The sequence below is a fragment of the Phyllobates terribilis genome, unplaced genomic scaffold (assembly GCF_046119375.1).
Source record: "Phyllobates terribilis strain yellow unplaced genomic scaffold, ASM4611937v1 Scaffold_11__3_contigs__length_659146591, whole genome shotgun sequence".
Classification (NCBI taxonomy): Eukaryota; Metazoa; Chordata; class Amphibia; order Anura; family Dendrobatidae; genus Phyllobates; species Phyllobates terribilis.
The window spans coordinates 549,488,027-549,508,707 of record NW_027362771.1 but is presented as its reverse complement, the minus strand read 5'-3'; the positions used below and the strand labels follow the sequence as shown (position 1 = coordinate 549,508,707).

Below are 20,681 nucleotides of genomic sequence, written 5' to 3'. Positions count from 1 at the left end.
CGTGCCTCATATTATGTGCGTGCCTCATACTGTGTGCTTGCCTCATACTGTGTGCGTACCTCATACTGTATGCGTGCCTCATACTGTGTGCGTACCTCATACTGTGTGCGTGCCTCATACTGTGTGCGTGGTTCATACTGTGTGCGTGCCTCATACTGTGTGCGTGCCTCATACTGTGTGCATGCCTCATAATGTGTGCATGCCTCATACTGTGTGCGTGCCTCATACTGTGTGCGTGGTTCATACTGTGTGCGTGCCTCATACTGTGTGCGTGGTTCATACTGTGTGCGTGCCTCATACTGTGTGCGTGCCTCATACTCTGTGCGTGGTTCATACTGTGTGCGTGCCTCATACTATGTGCATGCCTCATACTATGTGCGTGCCTCATACTGTGTGCGTGCCTCATACTGTGTGCGTGCCTCATACTGTGTGCGTGGTTCATACTGTGTGCGTACCTCATACTGTGTGCGTGCCTCATACTGTGTGTGTGCCTCATACTGTGTGCGTGCCTCATACTGTGTGCGTGCCTCATACTGTGTGCGTGCCTCATACTATGTGCGTGCCTCATACTGTGTGCGTGCCTCATACTGTGTGCGTGCCTCATACTGTGTGCGTGGTTCATACTATGTGCGTACCTCATACTGTGTGTGTGCCTCATATTGTGTGCGTGCCTCATACTGTGTGCGTGCCTCATACTGTGTGAGTGCTTCATACTGTGTGCGTGCCTCATACTGTGTGCGTGCCTCATACTGTGTGCGTGCTTTATACTGTGTGCGTCCCTCATACTGTGTGCGTGCCTCATACTGTGTGCGTGCCTCATACTGTGTGCGTGCTTCATACTGTGTGCGTCCCTCATACTGTGCGCGTGCCTCATACTGTGTGCGTGCCTCATACTGTGTGCGTGCCTCATACTGTGTGCGTGCCTCATACTGTGTGCGTGCCTCATACTCTGTGCGTGCCTCATACTGTGTGCGTGCCTCATATTATGTGCGTGCCTCATACTGTGTGCGTGCCTCATACTGTGTGCGTGGTTCATACTGTGTGCGTGCCTCATTATGTGCGTGCCTCATACTGTGTGCGTGCCTCATACTGTGTGCGTGCCTCATACTCTGTGCGTGCCTCATACTGTGTGCGTGCCTCATATTGTGTGCGTGCCTCATACTGTGTGCGTGCCTCATACTCTGTGCGTGCCTCATACTGTGTGCGTGCCTCATAATCTGTGCGTGCCTCATACTGTGTGCGTGCCTCATACTATGTGCGTCCCTCATACTGTGTGCGTGCCTCATACTATGTGCGTCCCTCATACTGTGTGCGTGCCTCATACTGTGTGCGTGCCTCATATTATGTGCGTGCCTCATACTGTGTGCGTGCCTCATACTCTGCGTGCCTCATACTGTGTGCGTGCCTCATACTGTGTGCGTGCCTCATACTGTGTGCGTGCCTCATATTATGTGCGTGCCTCATACTCTGTGCGTGCCTCATATTATGTGCGTGCCTCATACTGTGTGCGTGCCTCATACTCTATGCGTGCCTCATACTGTGTGCGTGCCTCATATTATGTGCGTGCCTCATACTGTGTGCGTGCCTCATACTGTGTGCGTGCCTCATAGTCTGTGCGTGCCTCATACTGTGTGCGTGCCTCATACTGTGTGCGTGCCTCATACTGTGTGCGTGCCTCATACTGTGTGCGTGCCTCATACTGTGTGCATGGTTCATACTATGTGCGTACCTCATACTGTGTGCGTGCCTCATATTGTGTGCGTGCCTCATACTGTGTGCGTGCCTCATACTTTGTGCGTGCCTCATACTGTGTGCGTGCCTCATACTGTGTGCGTGCCTCATACTGTGCGTGCTTCATACTGTGTGCGTGCCTCATACTATGTGCGTGCCTCATACTGTGTGCGTGCCTCATACTATGTGCGTGCCTCATACTGTGTGCGTGCCTCATACTATGTGCGTGCTTCATACTGTGTGCGTGCCTCATACTGTGTGCGTGCTTCATACTGTGTGCGTGCCTCATACTGTGTGCGTGCCTCATACTGTGTGCGTGCCTCATACTATGTGCGTGCCTCATACTGTGTGCGTGCCTCATACTGTGTGCGTGCCTCATACTGTGTGCGTGGTTCATACTATGTGCGTACCTCATACTGTGTGTGTGCCTCATATTGTGTGCGTGCCTCATACTGTGTGCGTGCCTCATACTGTGTGCGTGCTTCATACTGTGTGCGTGCCTCATACTGTGTGCGTGCCTCATACTGTGTGCGTGCTTCATACTGTGTGCGTCCCTCATACTGTGTGCGTGCCTCATACTGTGTGCGTGCCTCATACTGTGTGCGTGCTTCATACTGTGTGCGTCCCTCATACTGTGTGCGTGCCTCATACTGTGTGCGTGCCTCATACTGTGTGCGTGCCTCATACTCTGTGCGTGCCTCATACTGTGTGCGTGCCTCATATTATGTGCGTGCCTCATACTGTGTGCGTGCCTCATACTGTGTGCGTGGTTCATACTGTGTGCGTGCCTCATATTATGTGCGTGCCTCATACTGTGTGCGTGCCTCATACTGTGTGCGTGCCTCATACTCTGTGCGTGCCTCATACTGTGTGCGTGCCTCATATTGTGTGCGTGCCTCATACTGTGTGCGTGCCTCATACTCTGTGCGTGCCTCATACTGTGTGCGTGCCTCATACTCTGTGCGTGCCTCATACTGTGTGCGTGCCTCATACTATGTGCGTCCCTCATACTGTGTGCGTGCCTCATACTGTGTGCGTGCCTCATATTATGTGCATGCCTCATACTGTGTGCGTGCCTCATACTGTGTGCGTGCCTCATACTGTGTGCGTGCCTCATATTATGTGCGTGCCTCATACTCTGTGCGTGCCTCATATTATGTGCGTGCCTCATACTGTGTGCGTGCCTCATACTCTATGCGTGCCTCATACTGTGTGCGTGCCTCATATTATGTGCGTGCCTCATACTGTGTGCGTGCCTCATACTGTGTGCGTGCCTCATACTGTGTGCGTGCCTCATAGTCTGTGCGTGCCTCATACTGTGTGCGTGCCTCATACTGTGTGCGTGCCTCATACTATGTGCGTGCCTCATACTGTGTGCGTGCCTCATACTGTGTGCGTGCCTCATACTGTGTGCATGGTTCATACTATGTGCGTACCTCATACTGTGTGCGTGCCTCATATTGTGTGCGTGCCTCATACTATGTGCGTGCCTCATACTGTGTGCGTGCCTCATACTGTGTGCGTGCCTCATACTGTGTGCGTGCTTCATACTGTGTGCGTGCCTCATACTATGTGCGTGCCTCATACTATGTGCGTGCCTCATACTGTGTGCGTGCCTCATACTATGTGCGTGCCTCATACTGTGTGCGTGCCTCATACTATGTGCGTGCTTCATACTGTGTGCGTGCCTCATACTGTGTGCGTGCTTCATACTGTGTGCGTGCCTCATACTGTGTGCGTGCCTCATACTATGTGCGTGCCTCATACTGTGTGCGTGCCTCATACTGTGTGCGTCCCTCATACTGTGTGCGTGCCTCATACTGTGTGCGTGGTTCATACTGTGTGCGTGCCTCATACTGTATGCGTGCCTCATACTCTGTGCGTGCCTCATACTCTGTGCGTGCCTCATACTCTGTGCGTGCCTCATACTCTGTGCGTGCCTCATACTCTGCGTGCCTCATACTGTGTGCGTGCCTCATATTATGTGCGTGCCTCATACTGTGTGCGTGCCTCATACTATGTGCGTGCCTCATACTGTGTGCGTGCCTCATACTGTGTGCGTGCCTCATACTCTGTGCGTGCCTCATACTGTGTGCGTGCCTCATACTGTGTGTGTGCCTCATACTCTGTGCGTGCCTCATACTGTGTGCGTGCCTCATACTGTGTGTGTGCCTCATACTATGTGCGTGCCTCATACTGTGTGCGTGCCTCATACTGTGTGCGTCCCTCATACTGTGTGCGTGCCTCATACTCTGTGCGTGCCTCATACTGTATGCGTGCCTCATACTCTGTGCGTGCCTCATACTGTATGCGTGGTTCATACTGTGTGCGTGCCTCATACTGTGTGCGTGCCTCATACTGTGTGCGTGGTTCATACTGTGTGCGTGCCTCATACTCTGTGCGTGCCTCATACTGTATGCGTGCCTCATACTCTGTGCGTGCCTCATACTCTGTGCGTGCCTCATACTGTGTGCGTGCCTCATATTATGTGCGTGCCTCATACTGTGTGCGTGCCTCATATTGTGTGCGTGCCTCATACTGTGCGTGCCTCATACTCTGTGCGTGCCTCATACTGTGTGCGTGCCTCATACTCTGTGCGTGCCTCATACTCTGCGTGCCTCATACTGTGTGCATGCCTCATATTGTGTGTGTGCCTCATACTCTGTGCGTGCCTCATACTGTGTGCGTGCCTCATACTCTGTGCGTGCCTCATACTGTGTGCGTGCCTCATACTCTGTGCGTGCCTCATATTATGTGCGTGCCTCATACTGTGTGCGTGCCTCATACTCTGCGTGCCTCATACTGTGTGCGTGCCTCATACTGTGTGCGTGCCTCATATTATGTGCGTGCCTCATACTCTGTGCGTGCCTCATACTGTGTGCGTGCCTCATATTATGTGCGTGCCTCATACTGTGTGCGTGCCTCATACTGTGTGCGTGGTTCATACTGTGTGCGTGCCTCATTATGTGCGTGCCTCATACTGTGTGCGTGCCTCATACTGTGTGCGTGCCTCATACTCTGTGCGTGCCTCATACTGTGTGCGTGCCTCATATTGTGTGCGTGCCTCATACTGTGTGCGTGCCTCATACTCTGTGCGTGCCTCATACTGTGTGCGTGCCTCATAATCTGTGCGTGCCTCATACTGTGTGCGTGCCTCATACTATGTGCGTCCCTCATACTGTGTGCGTGCCTCATACTATGTGCGTCCCTCATACTGTGTGCGTGCCTCATACTGTGTGCGTGCCTCATATTATGTGCGTGCCTCATACTGTGTGCGTGCCTCATACTCTGCGTGCCTCATACTGTGTGCGTGCCTCATACTGTGTGCGTGCCTCATACTGTGTGCGTGCCTCATATTATGTGCGTGCCTCATACTCTGTGCGTGCCTCATATTATGTGCGTGCCTCATACTGTGTGCGTGCCTCATACTCTATGCGTGCCTCATACTGTGTGCGTGCCTCATATTATGTGCGTGCCTCATACTGTGTGCGTGCCTCATACTGTGTGCGTGCCTCATAGTCTGTGCGTGCCTCATACTGTGTGCGTGCCTCATACTGTGTGCGTGCCTCATACTGTGTGCGTGCCTCATACTGTGTGCATGGTTCATACTATGTGCGTACCTCATACTGTGTGCGTGCCTCATATTGTGTGCGTGCCTCATACTGTGTGCGTGCCTCATACTTTGTGCGTGCCTCATACTGTGTGCGTGCCTCATACTGTGTGCGTGCCTCATACTGTGCGTGCTTCATACTGTGTGCGTGCCTCATACTATGTGCGTGCCTCATACTGTGTGCGTGCCTCATACTATGTGCGTGCCTCATACTGTGTGCGTGCCTCATACTATGTGCGTGCTTCATACTGTGTGCGTGCCTCATACTGTGTGCGTGCTTCATACTGTGTGCGTGCCTCATACTGTGTGCGTGCCTCATACTGTGTGCGTGCCTCATACTGTGTGCGTGCCTCATACTATGTGCGTGCCTCATACTGTGTGCGTGCCTCATACTGTGTGCGTGCCTCATACTGTGTGCGTGGTTCATACTATGTGCGTACCTCATACTGTGTGTGTGCCTCATATTGTGTGCGTGCCTCATACTGTGTGCGTGCCTCATACTGTGTGCGTGCTTCATACTGTGTGCGTGCCTCATACTGTGTGCGTGCCTCATACTGTGTGCGTGCTTCATACTGTGTGCGTCCCTCATACTGTGTGCGTGCCTCATACTGTGTGCGTGCCTCATACTGTGTGCGTGCTTCATACTGTGTGCGTCCCTCATACTGTGTGCGTGCCTCATACTGTGTGCGTGCCTCATACTGTGTGCGTGCCTCATACTCTGTGCGTGCCTCATACTGTGTGCGTGCCTCATATTATGTGCGTGCCTCATACTGTGTGCGTGCCTCATACTGTGTGCGTGGTTCATACTGTGTGCGTGCCTCATATTATGTGCGTGCCTCATACTGTGTGCGTGCCTCATACTGTGTGCGTGCCTCATACTCTGTGCGTGCCTCATACTGTGTGCGTGCCTCATACTCTGTGCGTGCCTCATACTGTGTGCGTGCCTCATACTCTGTGCGTGCCTCATACTGTGTGCGTGCCTCATACTATGTGCGTCCCTCATACTGTGTGCGTGCCTCATACTGTGTGCGTGCCTCATATTATGTGCATGCCTCATACTGTGTGCGTGCCTCATACTGTGTGCGTGCCTCATACTGTGTGCGTGCCTCATATTATGTGCGTGCCTCATACTCTGTGCGTGCCTCATATTATGTGCGTGCCTCATACTGTGTGCGTGCCTCATACTCTATGCGTGCCTCATACTGTGTGCGTGCCTCATATTATGTGCGTGCCTCATACTGTGTGCGTGCCTCATACTGTGTGCGTGCCTCATACTGTGTGCGTGCCTCATAGTCTGTGCGTGCCTCATACTGTGTGCGTGCCTCATACTGTGTGCGTGCCTCATACTATGTGCGTGCCTCATACTGTGTGCGTGCCTCATACTGTGTGCGTGCCTCATACTGTGTGCATGGTTCATACTATGTGCGTACCTCATACTGTGTGCGTGCCTCATATTGTGTGCGTGCCTCATACTGTGTGCGTGCCTCATACTATGTGCGTGCCTCATACTGTGTGCGTGCCTCATACTGTGTGCGTGCCTCATACTGTGTGCGTGCTTCATACTGTGTGCGTGCCTCATACTATGTGCGTGCCTCATACTATGTGCGTGCCTCATACTGTGTGCGTGCCTCATACTATGTGCGTGCCTCATACTGTGTGCGTGCCTCATACTATGTGCGTGCTTCATACTGTGTGCGTGCCTCATACTGTGTGCGTGCTTCATACTGTGTGCGTGCCTCATACTGTGTGCGTGCCTCATACTATGTGCGTGCCTCATACTGTGTGCGTGCCTCATACTGTGTGCGTCCCTCATACTGTGTGCGTGCCTCATACTGTGTGCGTGGTTCATACTGTGTGCGTGCCTCATACTGTATGCGTGCCTCATACTCTGTGCGTGCCTCATACTCTGTGCGTGCCTCATACTCTGTGCGTGCCTCATACTCTGTGCGTGCCTCATACTCTGCGTGCCTCATACTGTGTGCGTGCCTCATATTATGTGCGTGCCTCATACTGTGTGCGTGCCTCATACTATGTGCGTGCCTCATACTGTGTGCGTGCCTCATACTGTGTGCGTGCCTCATACTCTGTGCGTGCCTCATACTGTGTGCGTGCCTCATACTGTGTGTGTGCCTCATACTCTGTGCGTGCCTCATACTGTGTGCGTGCCTCATACTGTGTGTGTGCCTCATACTATGTGCGTGCCTCATACTGTGTGCGTGCCTCATACTGTGTGCGTCCCTCATACTGTGTGCGTGCCTCATACTCTGTGCGTGCCTCATACTGTATGCGTGCCTCATACTCTGTGCGTGCCTCATACTGTATGCGTGGTTCATACTGTGTGCGTGCCTCATACTGTGTGCGTGCCTCATACTGTGTGCGTGGTTCATACTGTGTGCGTGCCTCATACTCTGTGCGTGCCTCATACTGTATGCGTGCCTCATACTCTGTGCGTGCCTCATACTCTGTGCGTGCCTCATACTGTGTGCGTGCCTCATATTATGTGCGTGCCTCATACTGTGTGCGTGCCTCATATTGTGTGCGTGCCTCATACTGTGTGCGTGCCTCATACTCTGTGCGTGCCTCATACTGTGTGCGTGCCTCATACTCTGTGCGTGCCTCATACTCTGCGTGCCTCATACTGTGTGCATGCCTCATATTGTGTGTGTGCCTCATACTCTGTGCGTGCCTCATACTGTGTGCGTGCCTCATACTCTGTGCGTGCCTCATACTGTGTGCGTGCCTCATACTCTGTGCGTGCCTCATATTATGTGCGTGCCTCATACTGTGTGCGTGCCTCATACTCTGCGTGCCTCATACTGTGTGCGTGCCTCATACTGTGTGCGTGCCTCATATTATGTGCGTGCCTCATACTCTGTGCGTGCCTCATACTGTGTGCGTGCCTCATATTATGTGCGTGCCTCATACTGTGTGCGTGCCTCATACTCTGTGCGTACCTCATACTGTGTGCGTGCCTCATACTGTGTGCGTGCCTCATATTATGTGCATGCCTCATACTGTGCGTGCCTCATACTCTGCGTGCCTCATACTGTGTGCGTGCCTCATACTGTGTGCGTGCCTCATACTCTGTGCGTGCCTCATATTATGTGCGTGCCTCATACTGTGTGCGTGCCTCATACTCTGTGCGTGCCTCATACTGTGTGCGTGCCTCATACTATGTGCGTCCCTCATACTGTGTGCGTGCCTCATACTGTGTGCGTGCCTCATATTATGTGCATGCCTCATACTGTGTGCGTGCCTCATACTCTGCGTGCCTCATACTGTGTGCGTGCCTCATACTGTGTGCGTGCCTCATATTATGTGCGTGCCTCATACTCTGTGCGTGCCTCATATTATGTGCGTGCCTCATACTGTGTGCGTGCCTCATACTCTATGCGTGCCTCATACTGTGTGCGTGCCTCATACTGTGTGCGTGCCTCATACTGTGTGCGTGCCTCATACTGTGTGCGTGCCTCATACTGTGTGCGTGCCTCATAGTCTGTGCGTGCCTCATACTGTGTGCGTGCCTCATACTGTGTGCGTGCCTCATACTATGTGCGTGCCTCATACTGTGTGCGTGCCTCATACTGTGTGCGTGCCTCATACTGTGTGCATGGTTCATACTATGTGCGTACCTCATACTGTGTGCGTGCCTCATATTGTGTGCGTGCCTCATACTGTGTGCGTGCCTCATACTATGTGCGTGCCTCATACTGTGTGCGTGCCTCATACTGTGTGCGTGCCTCATACTGTGTGCGTGCTTCATACTGTGTGCGTGCCTCATACTATGTGCGTGCCTCATACTATGTGCGTGCCTCATACTGTGTGCGTGCCTCATACTATGTGCGTGCCTCATACTGTGTGCGTGCCTCATACTATGTGCGTGCTTCATACTGTGTGCGTGCCTCATACTGTGTGCGTGCTTCATACTGTGTGCGTGCCTCATACTGTGTGCGTGCCTCATACTATGTGCGTGCCTCATACTGTGTGCGTGCCTCATACTGTGTGCGTCCCTCATACTGTGTGCGTGCCTCATACTGTGTGCGTGGTTCATACTGTGTGCGTGCCTCATACTGTGTGCGTGCCTCATACTGTATGCGTGCCTCATACTCTGTGCGTGCCTCATACTCTGTGCGTGCCTCATACTCTGTGCGTGCCTCATACTGTGTGCGTGCCTCATATTATGTGCGTGCCTCATACTGTGTGCGTGCCTCATACTATGTGCGTGCCTCATACTGTGTGCGTGCCTCATACTGTGTGCGTGCCTCATACTCTGTGCGTGCCTCATACTGTGTGCGTGCCTCATACTGTGTGTGTGCCTCATACTCTGTGCGTGCCTCATACTGTGTGCGTGCCTCATACTGTGTGTGTGCCTCATACTATGTGCGTGCCTCATACTGTGTGCGTGCGTCATACTGTGTGCGTCCCTCATACTGTGTGCGTGCCTCATACTCTGTGCGTGCCTCATACTGTATGCGTGCCTCATACTCTGTGCGTGCCTCATACTGTATGCGTGGTTCATACTGTGTGCGTGCCTCATACTGTGTGCGTGCCTCATACTGTGTGCGTGGTTCATACTGTGTGCGTGCCTCATACTCTGTGCGTGCCTCATACTGTATGCGTGCCTCATACTCTGTGCGTGCCTCATACTCTGTGCGTGCCTCATACTGTGTGCGTGCCTCATATTATGTGCGTGCCTCATACTGTGTGCGTGCCTCATATTGTGTGCGTGCCTCATACTGTGTGCGTGCCTCATACTCTGTGCGTGCCTCATACTGTGTGCGTGCCTCATACTCTGTGCGTGCCTCATACTGTGTGCGTGCCTCATACTCTGTGCGTGCCTCATATTATGTGCGTGCCTCATACTGTGTGCGTGCCTCATACTCTGCGTGCCTCATACTGTGTGCGTGCCTCATACTGTGTGCGTGCCTCATATTATGTGCATGCCTCATACTCTGTGCGTGCCTCATACTGTGTGCGTGCCTCATATTATGTGCGTGCCTCATACTGTGTGCGTGCCTCATACTCTGTGCGTACCTCATACTGTGTGCGTGCCTCATACTGTGTGCGTGCCTCATATTATGTGCATGCCTCATACTGTGTGCGTGCCTCATACTCTACGTGCCTCATACTGTGTGCGTGCCTCATACTGTGTGCGTGCCTCATACTCTGTGCGTGCCTCATATTATGTGCGTGCCTCATACTCTGTGCGTGCCTCATATTATGTGCGTGCCTCATACTGTGTGCGTGCCTCATACTCTATGCGTGCCTCATACTGTGTGCGTGCCTCATATTATGTGCGTGCCTCATACTGTGTGCGTGCCTCATACTGTGTGCGTGCCTCATAGTCTGTGCGTGCCTCATACTGTGTGCGTGCCTCATACTGTGTGCGTGCCTCATACTATGTGCGTGCCTCATACTGTGTGCGTGCCTCATACTGTGTGCGTGCCTCATACTGTGTGCATGGTTCATACTATGTGCGTACCTCATACTGTGTGCGTGCCTCATATTGTGTGCGTGCCTCATACTGTGTGCGTGCCTCATACTATGTGCGTGCCTCATACTGTGTGCGTGCCTCATACTGTGTGCGTGCCTCATACTGTGTGCGTGCTTCATACTGTGTGCGTGCCTCATACTATGTGCGTGCCTCATACTATGTGCGTGCTTCATACTGTGTGCGTGCCTCATACTATGTGCGTGCCTCATACTGTGTGCGTGCCTCATACTATGTGCGTGCTTCATACTGTGTGCGTGCCTCATACTGTGTGCGTGCTTCATACTGTGTGCTCGGTGCCTCATACTGTGTGCGTGCCTCATACTATGTGCGTGCCTCATACTGTGTGCGTGCCTCATACTGTGTGCGTCCCTCATACTGTGTGCGTGCCTCATACTGTGTGCGTGGTTCATACTGTGTGCGTGCCTCATACTGTGTGCGTGCCTCATACTGTATGCGTGCCTCATACTCTGTGCGTGCCTCATACTCTGTGCGTGCCTCATACTGTGTGCGTGCCTCATACTCTGTGCGTGCCTCATACTCTGTGCGTGCCTCATACTGTGTGCGTGCCTCATATTATGTGCGTGCCTCATACTGTGTGCGTGCCTCATACTATGTGCGTGCCTCATACTGTGTGCGTGCCTCATACTGTGTGCGTGCCTCATACTCTGTGCATGCCTCATACTGTGTGCGTGCCTCATACTGTGTGCGTGCCTCATACTCTGTGCGTGCCTCATACTGTGTGCGTGCCTCATACTATGTGCGTGCCTCATACTGTGTGCGTGCCTCATACTGTGTGCGTCCCTCATACTGTGTGCGTGCCTCATACTGTGTGCGTGCCTCATACTGTGTGCGTGCCTCATAGTCTGTGCGTGCCTCATAGTCTGTGCGTGCCTCATACTGTGTGCGTGCCTCATACTCTGTGCGTGCCTCATACTGTGTGCATACCTCATACTGTGTGCGTCCCTCATACTGTGTGCTCGGTGCCTCATACTGTGTGCGTGCCTCATACTGTGTGCGTGCCTCATACTCTGTGCGTGCCTCATACTGTGTGCATACCTCATACTGTGTGCGTCCCTCATACTGTGTGCTCGGTGCCTCATACTGTGTGTGTACCTCATACTGTGTGCGTGCCTCATACTGTGTGCGTGCCTCATACTGTGTGCGTGCCTCATATTATGTGCGTGCCTCATACTGTGTGCGTGCCTCATACTGTGTGCGTGCCTCATACTCTGTGCGTGCCTCATACTGTGTGATCGGTGCCTCATACTGTGTGCGTGCCTCATACTGTGTGCGTGCCTCATACTGTGTGCTCGGTGCCTCATACTGTGTGCGTGCCTCATACTGTGTGCGTGCCTCATACTGTGTGCGTGCTTCATACTGTGTGCGTGGTTCATACTGTGTGCGTGCCTCATACTGTGTGCGTGGTTCATACTGTGTGCGTGCCTCATACTGTGTGCGTGCCTCATACTGTGTGCGTACCTCATACTGTGTGCGTACCTCATACTGTGTGCGTGCCTCATTCTCTGCGTGCCTCATACTGTGTGCGTGCCTCATACTGTGTGCGTGCCTCATATTATGTGCGTGCCTCATACTGTGTGCGTGCCCCATACTGTGTGCGTACCTCATACTGTGTGCTCGGTGCCTCATACTCTGTGCGTGCCTCATACTGTGTGCGTGCCTCATATTGTGTGCGTACCTCATACTGTGTGCGTACCTCATACTCTGTGCGTGCCTCATACTATGTGCATGCCTCATACTGTGTGCGTGCCTCATACTGTGTGCGTGCCTCATACTGTGTGCGTGCCTCATATTATGTGCGTGCCTCATACTGTGTGCGTGCCTCATACTGTGTGCGTGCCTCATATTATGTGCGTGCCTCATACTGTGTGCGTGCCCCATACTGTGTGCGTGCCTCATACTGTGTGCGTGCTTCATACTGTGTGCGTGCCTCATACTGTGTGCGTGGTTCATACTGTGTGCGTGCCTCATACTGTGTGCGTGCCTCATACTGTGTGCGTGCCTCATACTGTGTGCGTACCTCATACTGTGTGTGTGCCTCATACTGTGTGCGTGCCTCATACTCTGTGCGTGGTTCATACTGTGTGCGTGCCTCATACTCTGTGCGTGCCTCATACTGTGTGCGTACCTCATACTGTGTGCGTGCCTCATACTGTGTGCGTACCTCATACTGTGTGCGTGCCTCATATTATGTGCGTGCCTCATACTGTGTGCTTGCCTCATACTGTGTGCGTACCTCATACTGTGTGCGTGCCTCATACTGTGTGCGTGGTTCATACTGTGTGCGTGCCTCATACTGTTTGCATGGTTCATACTGTGTGCGTGCCTCATACTGTGTGCGTGCCTCATACTCTGTGCGTGGTTCATACTGTGTGCGTGCCTCATACTGTTTGCATGGTTCATACTGTGTGCGTGCCTCATACTGTGTGCGTGCCTCATACTCTGTGTGTGCCTCATACTGTGTGCGTACCTCATACTGTGTGCGTGCCTCATATTATGTGCGTGCCTCATACTGTGTGCTTGCCTCATACTGTGTGCGTACCTCATACTGTATGCGTGCCTCATACTGTGTGCGTACCTCATACTGTGTGCGTGCCTCATACTGTGTGCGTGGTTCATACTGTGTGCGTGGTTCATACTGTGTGCGTGCCTCATACTGTGTGCGTACCTCATACTGTGTGCGTGCCTCATACTGTGTGCGTACCTCATACTGTGTGCGTGGTTCATACTCTGTGCGTGCCTCATACTGTGTGCGTACCTCATATTATGTGCGTGCCTCATACTGTGTGCGTGGTTCATACTCTGTGCGTGCCTCATACTGTGTGCGTACCTCATATTATGTGCGTGCCTCATACTCTGTGCATGGTTCATACTGTGTGCGTGCCTCATACTCTGTGCGTGCCTCATATTATGTGCGTGCCTCATACTGTGTGCGTGGTTCATACTGTGTGCGTGCCTCATACTGTGTGCGTGCCTCATACTGTGTGCATACCTCATACTGTGTGCTCGGTGCCTCATACTGTGTGCGTGCCTCATACTGTGTGTGGGCCTCATACTGTGTCCTCGGTGCCTCATACTGTGTGCGTGCCTCATACTCTGTGCGTGCCTCATACTGTGTGCGTGTCTCATACTGTGTCCTCGGTGCCTCATACTGTGTGCGTGCCTCATACTGTGTGCGTGCCTCATACTGTGTCCTCGGTGCCTCATACTGTGTGCGTGCCTCATACTGTGTGCGTGCCTCATACTTTGTGCTCGGTGCCTCATACTGTGTGCGTGCCTCATACTGTGTGCATGCCTCATACTGTGTGCTCGGTGCCTCATACTGTGTGCGTGCCTCATACTGTGTGCGTGCCTCATACTGTGTCCTCGGTGCCTCATACTGTGTGCGTGCCTCATACTGTGTGCGTGCCTCATACTGTGTCCTCGGTGCCTCATACTCTGTGCGTGCCTCATACTGTGTGCGTGCCTCATACTGTGTGCGTGCCTCATACTGTGTCCTTGGTGCCTCATACTGTGTCCTTGGTGCCTCATACTGTGTGCGTGCCTCATACTCTGTGCGTGCCTCATACTGTGTGCGTGCCTCATACTGTGTCCTCGGTGCCTCATACTGTGTGCGTGCCTCATACTCTGTGCGTGCCTCATACTGTGTGCGTGGTTCATACTATGTGCATGGTTCATACTCTGTGCGTGCCTCATACTCTGTGCGCGTGCCTCATACTGTGTGCGTACCTGATACTGTGTGCGTGCCTCATACTATGTGCATGGTTCATACTCTGTGCGTGCCTCATACTCTGTGCGCGTGCCTCATACTGTGTGCGTGCCTCATACTGTGTGCGTGCCTCATACTGTGTGCGTGCCTCATACTGTGTCCTCGGTGCCTCATACTGTGTGCTCGGTGCCCATATTTGGAACATCGTAATGGTTGGAGAGGTTTAGCTTTAAAAAAAACCCTGCAGTAGCAGCACAGTAGCTGTCCTGTCATGTGATTGGTATCTGACTATTCCTAATATACGTCCCGTGGATGACTCACGTGAGATATCACTAGCACTGTTCATGTAGCCTATGAAGCAATGCTTTCCAATCAGTAGTTCTCCAGCTATTGCAAAACTATAACTCCTAACATGCTTGACTGCCAGGTTTTGCATTAAATGCCGAGCCGGAGACCACTTCAGAGCTTTCTAGCTGAGGGTCCCGGGTGCTCTGTGCTTCCTTGGGATTATTTCTTATTAATTATTTAGATCACAACCAGCAATCTGCAGTACTTCACACTACACAGGAGCTCAGGGGGCCCAGAGCAAAGTCTGTAACGCGGACCCCCACTGCCAAACGCACCATCTCGCTATGCACTGGGATGGGGGCTGGGCCGTCCTCTTCTTGCCATTAGTGTGTTTTGGCATTTTATCCACATCAGACTGGATAAAATTACGTGTGTTTTCTGACTCACTGACTTTTTATTGTTTTTGGATTTGGAGCAAACTGTGCGCCCAGTTACCATTGTATTACGTCCTGAGCTTTTCTTAGATATGACTAAATAAATGAAATAACAGGTCGAGAGCATTGTTTTTTAGAATCCTACATTGTCTTTTCCCTCTGTTACTCCTCCCGAAAATGTACACCTAAACTAACAAAAAAGGTGTTAGGCCACGTTCACACTATCAGTATTTTACATCAGTGTTTGTAAGCCAAAACCAGGAGTGGGTGATAAATACAGAAGCGGTGACGTGTTTCTATTATACTTTTCCTCTGATTGTTCCTCTCCTGGTTTTGGATTACAAATACTGATGTAAAATACTGACCAAATACTGAATGTGTGAACTTCCATGGCGCTTTACATGTGAAAAGGGGGTATACATACATGAACAATTACAATAATCTTGAACAAAAGTGACAGTGACTGGTACAGGAGGAGCGAGGACCCTGCCCGTGAGGGCTCACAGTCTACAAGGGATGGGTGAGGATACAGTAGGTGAGGGTAGAGCTGTTCGTGCAGCGGTATGGTAGAGCAAGGGTTACTGCAGGTTGTAGGCTTGTCGGAAGAGGTGGGTCTTCAGGTTCCTTTTGAAGGTTTCCATGGTAGGCGAGAGTCTGATGCTTTGGGGTCAAGAGTTCCAGAGTAGGGGGATGCACGGGAGAAATCTCATATGCGATTGTGGGAAAAGGAGATAAGAGGGGAGTAGAGAAGGAGATCTTGTGAGGATCGGAGGTTGCGTGTAGGTAAGTACCAGGACACTAGGTCACAGGTGTATGGAGGGGACAGGTTGTGGATGGCTTTGTATGCCATGGTTAGGGTTTTGAACATGGCCAGTTTTTTTCCTTGGGTAGAGCCTATCCAATGGAAAAAGCGCTGCATGCCTGAGTTTGATCTGATATTCGGATCACACTCAGCCTTTCATATCAATGAATACGTGGAAACCATCAGACTGCACTCAAATGACATCTGAGTGCAGTCCATTGTCCACAGACTAACAGAATGGAGAAGATGGAAAAATTTTTTTCTCTATCTTCCCCACATCTGACATAATCAGAGTCTCATTTGCAAATTTGACCCGATTTTCTCGAATGAGATGCTCTATAGTCATCTGTACATAACCTGACACTGTTCAATCAGTGATGAGTGTCAGTTTCTGTAGGTCTAATAAGTAACGTTTCTACTTATGGAGAGTGACAAGCCAGGCCTTGCATGTCAGAGTAAGGAGACTTAAGCCATGCATGTTCCTCTAGGAAATGAAATATGCAAATTGCCTCTTCAGAAAGGAAGGGGACTAGAACTCTAGCGCCACCTATTGAAAGTAACATTCCTCTCCGAGGAAGCAATTTGCATATTTAATTTCCCAGAGGAGCATGCATGGCGTATAAGTCTCTTTACTCCGACATGCCAGGCCTGGCTTGTCCCCTTCCACAAGGAAAGTTGTCATATTAAAAGGCAACTTTAAATCATAACAGTCTATTCAGTAGGACTATCAGCTGTGTATCCACCAGACTTCTGCACAACACAACTGATGGTCCCAACCCCATTTATAAGGCAAGAAATCCCACTTATTAAACCTGAGAGGGCACACCTGTGAAGTGAAAACCATTTCCGGTGACTACCTCTTGAAGCTCATCAAGAGAATGCCAAGAGTGTGCAAAGCAGTCATCAAAGCAAAAGGTGGCTACTTTGAAGAACCTAGAATATAAGACATATTTTCAGTTATTTCACACTTTTTTGTTAAGTATATAATTCCACATGTGTTAATTCATAGTTTTGATGCCTTCAGTGTGAATGTACAATTTTCATAGTCATGAAAATACAGAAAAATCTTTAAATGAGAAGGTGTGTCCAAACTTTTGGTCTGTACTGTAGGTTCATGGAATTCAACCTATTACCTAACATGTTGACAGATGCTAATTGCCCCATATTAGGGGAAATATTCCTTTCCGACTCCACATACGGCAATCAGACCAGTCCCCTGGATGTATTAATACATTTCCAGGATGAATAACAGAGGGACAGCACAACATAGAGTTGCAAGAAAAGATTCTGCAGCATTTTACTAGAAATTTGACTTTAAGAGGTGCTGATACTTGTGATAAGTGTGAGGTAAGTACTTGTGGGCCACCTACTTTGCATTTACTGGCATTATCTGGGTCCCTGTAATTGGCATCTGTAGCGGCATTCGCTGATGGGAAATCTTAGGCTAGCTCTAAGGCACTAATGGCTCATTATAGTTGGGCCAGGGCCTATTATAGATCTCCTATTGAGACTGAGGGGCTTCCAGTTCCTCCTCTGTATAAATGCAGAGCCGTATGTGTCCGCCAGCAGTGGACTTTGAGATCACACTTGTATGGCTGCCAGTGACTGACAGATGAATCTCTCTCCAGGGACAGATTCTCTGTTACATGTGCTGTTTTTCTCATAGACCTCTATCTACACCGATCAGCCATAGCAGTACAACAACCTGCCCGATATTGTGCAGGCCTCTCTCATACTGCCATGGACGCTGCAGTGCCCTGTGGTATCTGGCACTAGACATTATCGGCACATCCTCCTATAAGTCCTGTGCGTGGCTCGGTGAGGCCTCCACGGATCGGACTTGTTTTTCTCCACCACATCCCACAGTTGATCGGATTGAGATCTGGGGGGATTAGGACACAAGTCATCTCCTTGTCATATTGCTCAACAGTTTTTGTGGCAGGGGGCATTATCCTACTGAAAAGGGCACTGCCATTCTTGTAAATGCTAGAACCCAAGGTATCCCATCAGAGCGCTGCCCCATCACCCTGCCTCCGCCGGCTCGTCTTCCCATAGTGAATCCTGGTGAATGATTCCTAGGACCTGGCACCTTCTTCCATTCCTCCATGGTCCAGTTGTGATGCTCATGTGCCCATTGTAGGAGCTTTTGGTGGTGGTCAGGGATCTGCATGGGCTCTCTGACCGGTCTGTGACTGCACAGCCCCATACACCGCACACTGCGATGTTCTGTGTCATAGCCAGTACTACAGTAGCTCTACACTAGGCTTACCGTGTACATAAATGACCTTTGGGATCACAGGACCCTGTCGCTGGTTGACAGATTGTCCCTCCTAGGACCACTTTTGGTCAGTATGAAGCACTGCATGCATGGACCTGCCATCGTCAACCCATCATAACTGGCCCTAGTCAGAGTTGCTCAATTTTTTATGCTTGCCCATTTTTTCTGCTTTTAACACATCGGTTTCAAGTAGTGACTATTTAGTTACTGCCTGATATATTCCATCCCTGACAATGACAGCGTGTGATATAAATTCTGTTCAAAGTCTCCCTTCCAACTCATTGCCCAAGAGGGATCACACGGCCAGCTTCTTGGCTTCTTTAAAGGAGTTTTCCGCTACTCGGACAACCCCTTCTGAATCCAAATGCTTCCCCCTAGTAAGATAATAACACCTATACTCACTTCCGGTGTCAGCACTGGCTCACCCGGGGCTCACGTGACACTGTTATGTCACACAATTGCAATGGGCCTCAAGGCGGTAGCCGCGGGCACGGGACTCGTTTTTTGTTCCCCGGCATACAACAGAAAAACAGGGTCCATTATCAGTGTGTGTACCGGTTACCATGATGGACACTTCCCAGCTTCTCTGGTTTGCCACGCATTGCACGGCTCCGATTCCCCAAGACTCCACGAACGGGAAACCACACCAGACCGTAAAAATGAACTCAGCTTTACTAACAGTTGTAATTACACACAAAAAGCAGCAATAGATGCAGATATCGTTCTTTAAGTTACACAACGGTGACATGTCTCCGGCAAACATCTTCAGCGGCACAGTTGGTGAAATTAGCAGAACAGAGTTAGGGACTTACAATCTTCCTAGCTATAACACTTAGCTGAGCCTTTCAGTAATCACTATCTTTCAGCCCACCTTTTCGGGAACCACGTAAACGAAGCGCCTGTGGCTTCCACTTTACTGACTGTGGCCCCAGTCTCGCTGACTCATCTCTTCTCAGACCTGCAGCTTCCAAGACCTGGCGAACACTTTTCCATTCCCAGAGACCCTTAGGGACTCTAACAAAGTTGCTGACCGTTCGTTCCCTTCCACAACTTGCCTGCTGAGTGTCTTCTGCTGCCACAGACGTCGTACTTCTTAGGTGTTAACTTTTCTCTCCTTCGCTGCTGTCTCTGCTGACTTCTTCAACACACAGATGAAGATCACCTTGACCAGAAGGTATCCTTACTTCTTCACTTGCCAACACTAAACTAACTTCCTATCCCTAAATCTACCCAGAGATTCCCAATCCTCCTACCCACTATGGGCCGGCCCTACAGTTAACCCTGTCTTCCCTACTATCAGGAACTGCAGCCACAGAAGGATAACTATAAAGTATAATACAGTAAAATACATTTTCATTCATTTAAACGACAGGAGTTGTCAGGGGAGTGGAACACCATCCTCACACAATCCCTGCAGCCAATCAGCGCTGGCGTCACTCTCCTCTCCTATGGATGTAATTGACAGGTGGAGGACGTGAGAGGGCAGCAGCAGTTCTCACTTCCTCCAGATGTAAGTGATTTGTCCGAAGGCAGGGAGAGTGAAGCGGCCACTGGTTGGCTGCAGGGATTGCGTGACGTAACATTGTCACGCTATCGCTGAGAGAGCTGAAAAGACACCTCTGGAACAGAGTCGGCACCAGAGGTGAGTATAAGTGTTATTATTTCAATTCAGGCAAATATACGGATTGAGAAGGGGTTATTTGAGTAGTGGACAACACCTTTAATAGATTACAGATCAGAGGGCGTCATACAATCAGATCACCTGTTGCTAGGGAAATGTAATATTATAGCACATGACTGTCCACTCGATGGATAAAGTGGAGTCTCTGACCTCTATAACTTCCACTGGTCCTTATAGGTTATTTGGAAATCACAGTCTTTATATGACAATCCATTTTAATAGTACTGAAAATTATCTATATGTATACGTAATGGTAGTGGTAATGCACCCTGCCGCCATATTGGAGAAAAATGGTAAGGTGACACATAATTCTTGCACAGTTCTCTCTCTCCTTTATGTGCCCTTGTCTTTTTCATTCTGGAATGTATAAATCTCTCTATATAATGAATGTAGACAATAATGTCTTCACTCTGATCTCACTCAGTCTTTGTGTCTGATTGCAGGAAGTTATATTACGGAGATATTCATGCCGAGCAGGTGAGACGGGTAAATGGGTAAAGAATCTGTGGGTAAAAGTATATTCATCTTTTCAATCCAGGATTTACACAATGAATGTGCTTTATTATAACAGGAATGTAACATATCCACAGTGCAATGTAATGAAATAGCCATATATAGTGACCACTGGGTTACCAT

At 50.6% G+C, this 20,681-nt stretch overlaps 1 protein-coding gene across 4 annotated transcripts in view; it reads left to right on the top strand.

Moving 5' to 3' along the window:
* Positions 1–20,681, top strand: part of SORBS3 (sorbin and SH3 domain containing 3) — a 104,570-nt gene that overhangs the window by 54,416 nt on the left and 29,473 nt on the right. For all 4 annotated transcript variants that reach the window (XM_073654036.1, XM_073654037.1, XM_073654034.1 and 1 more), the window contains exon 8: positions 20,489–20,522. In XM_073654036.1, the coding sequence (XP_073510137.1) occupies positions 20,489–20,522 (34 nt within the window). The remainder of the gene's footprint in view (positions 1–20,488; positions 20,523–20,681) is intronic.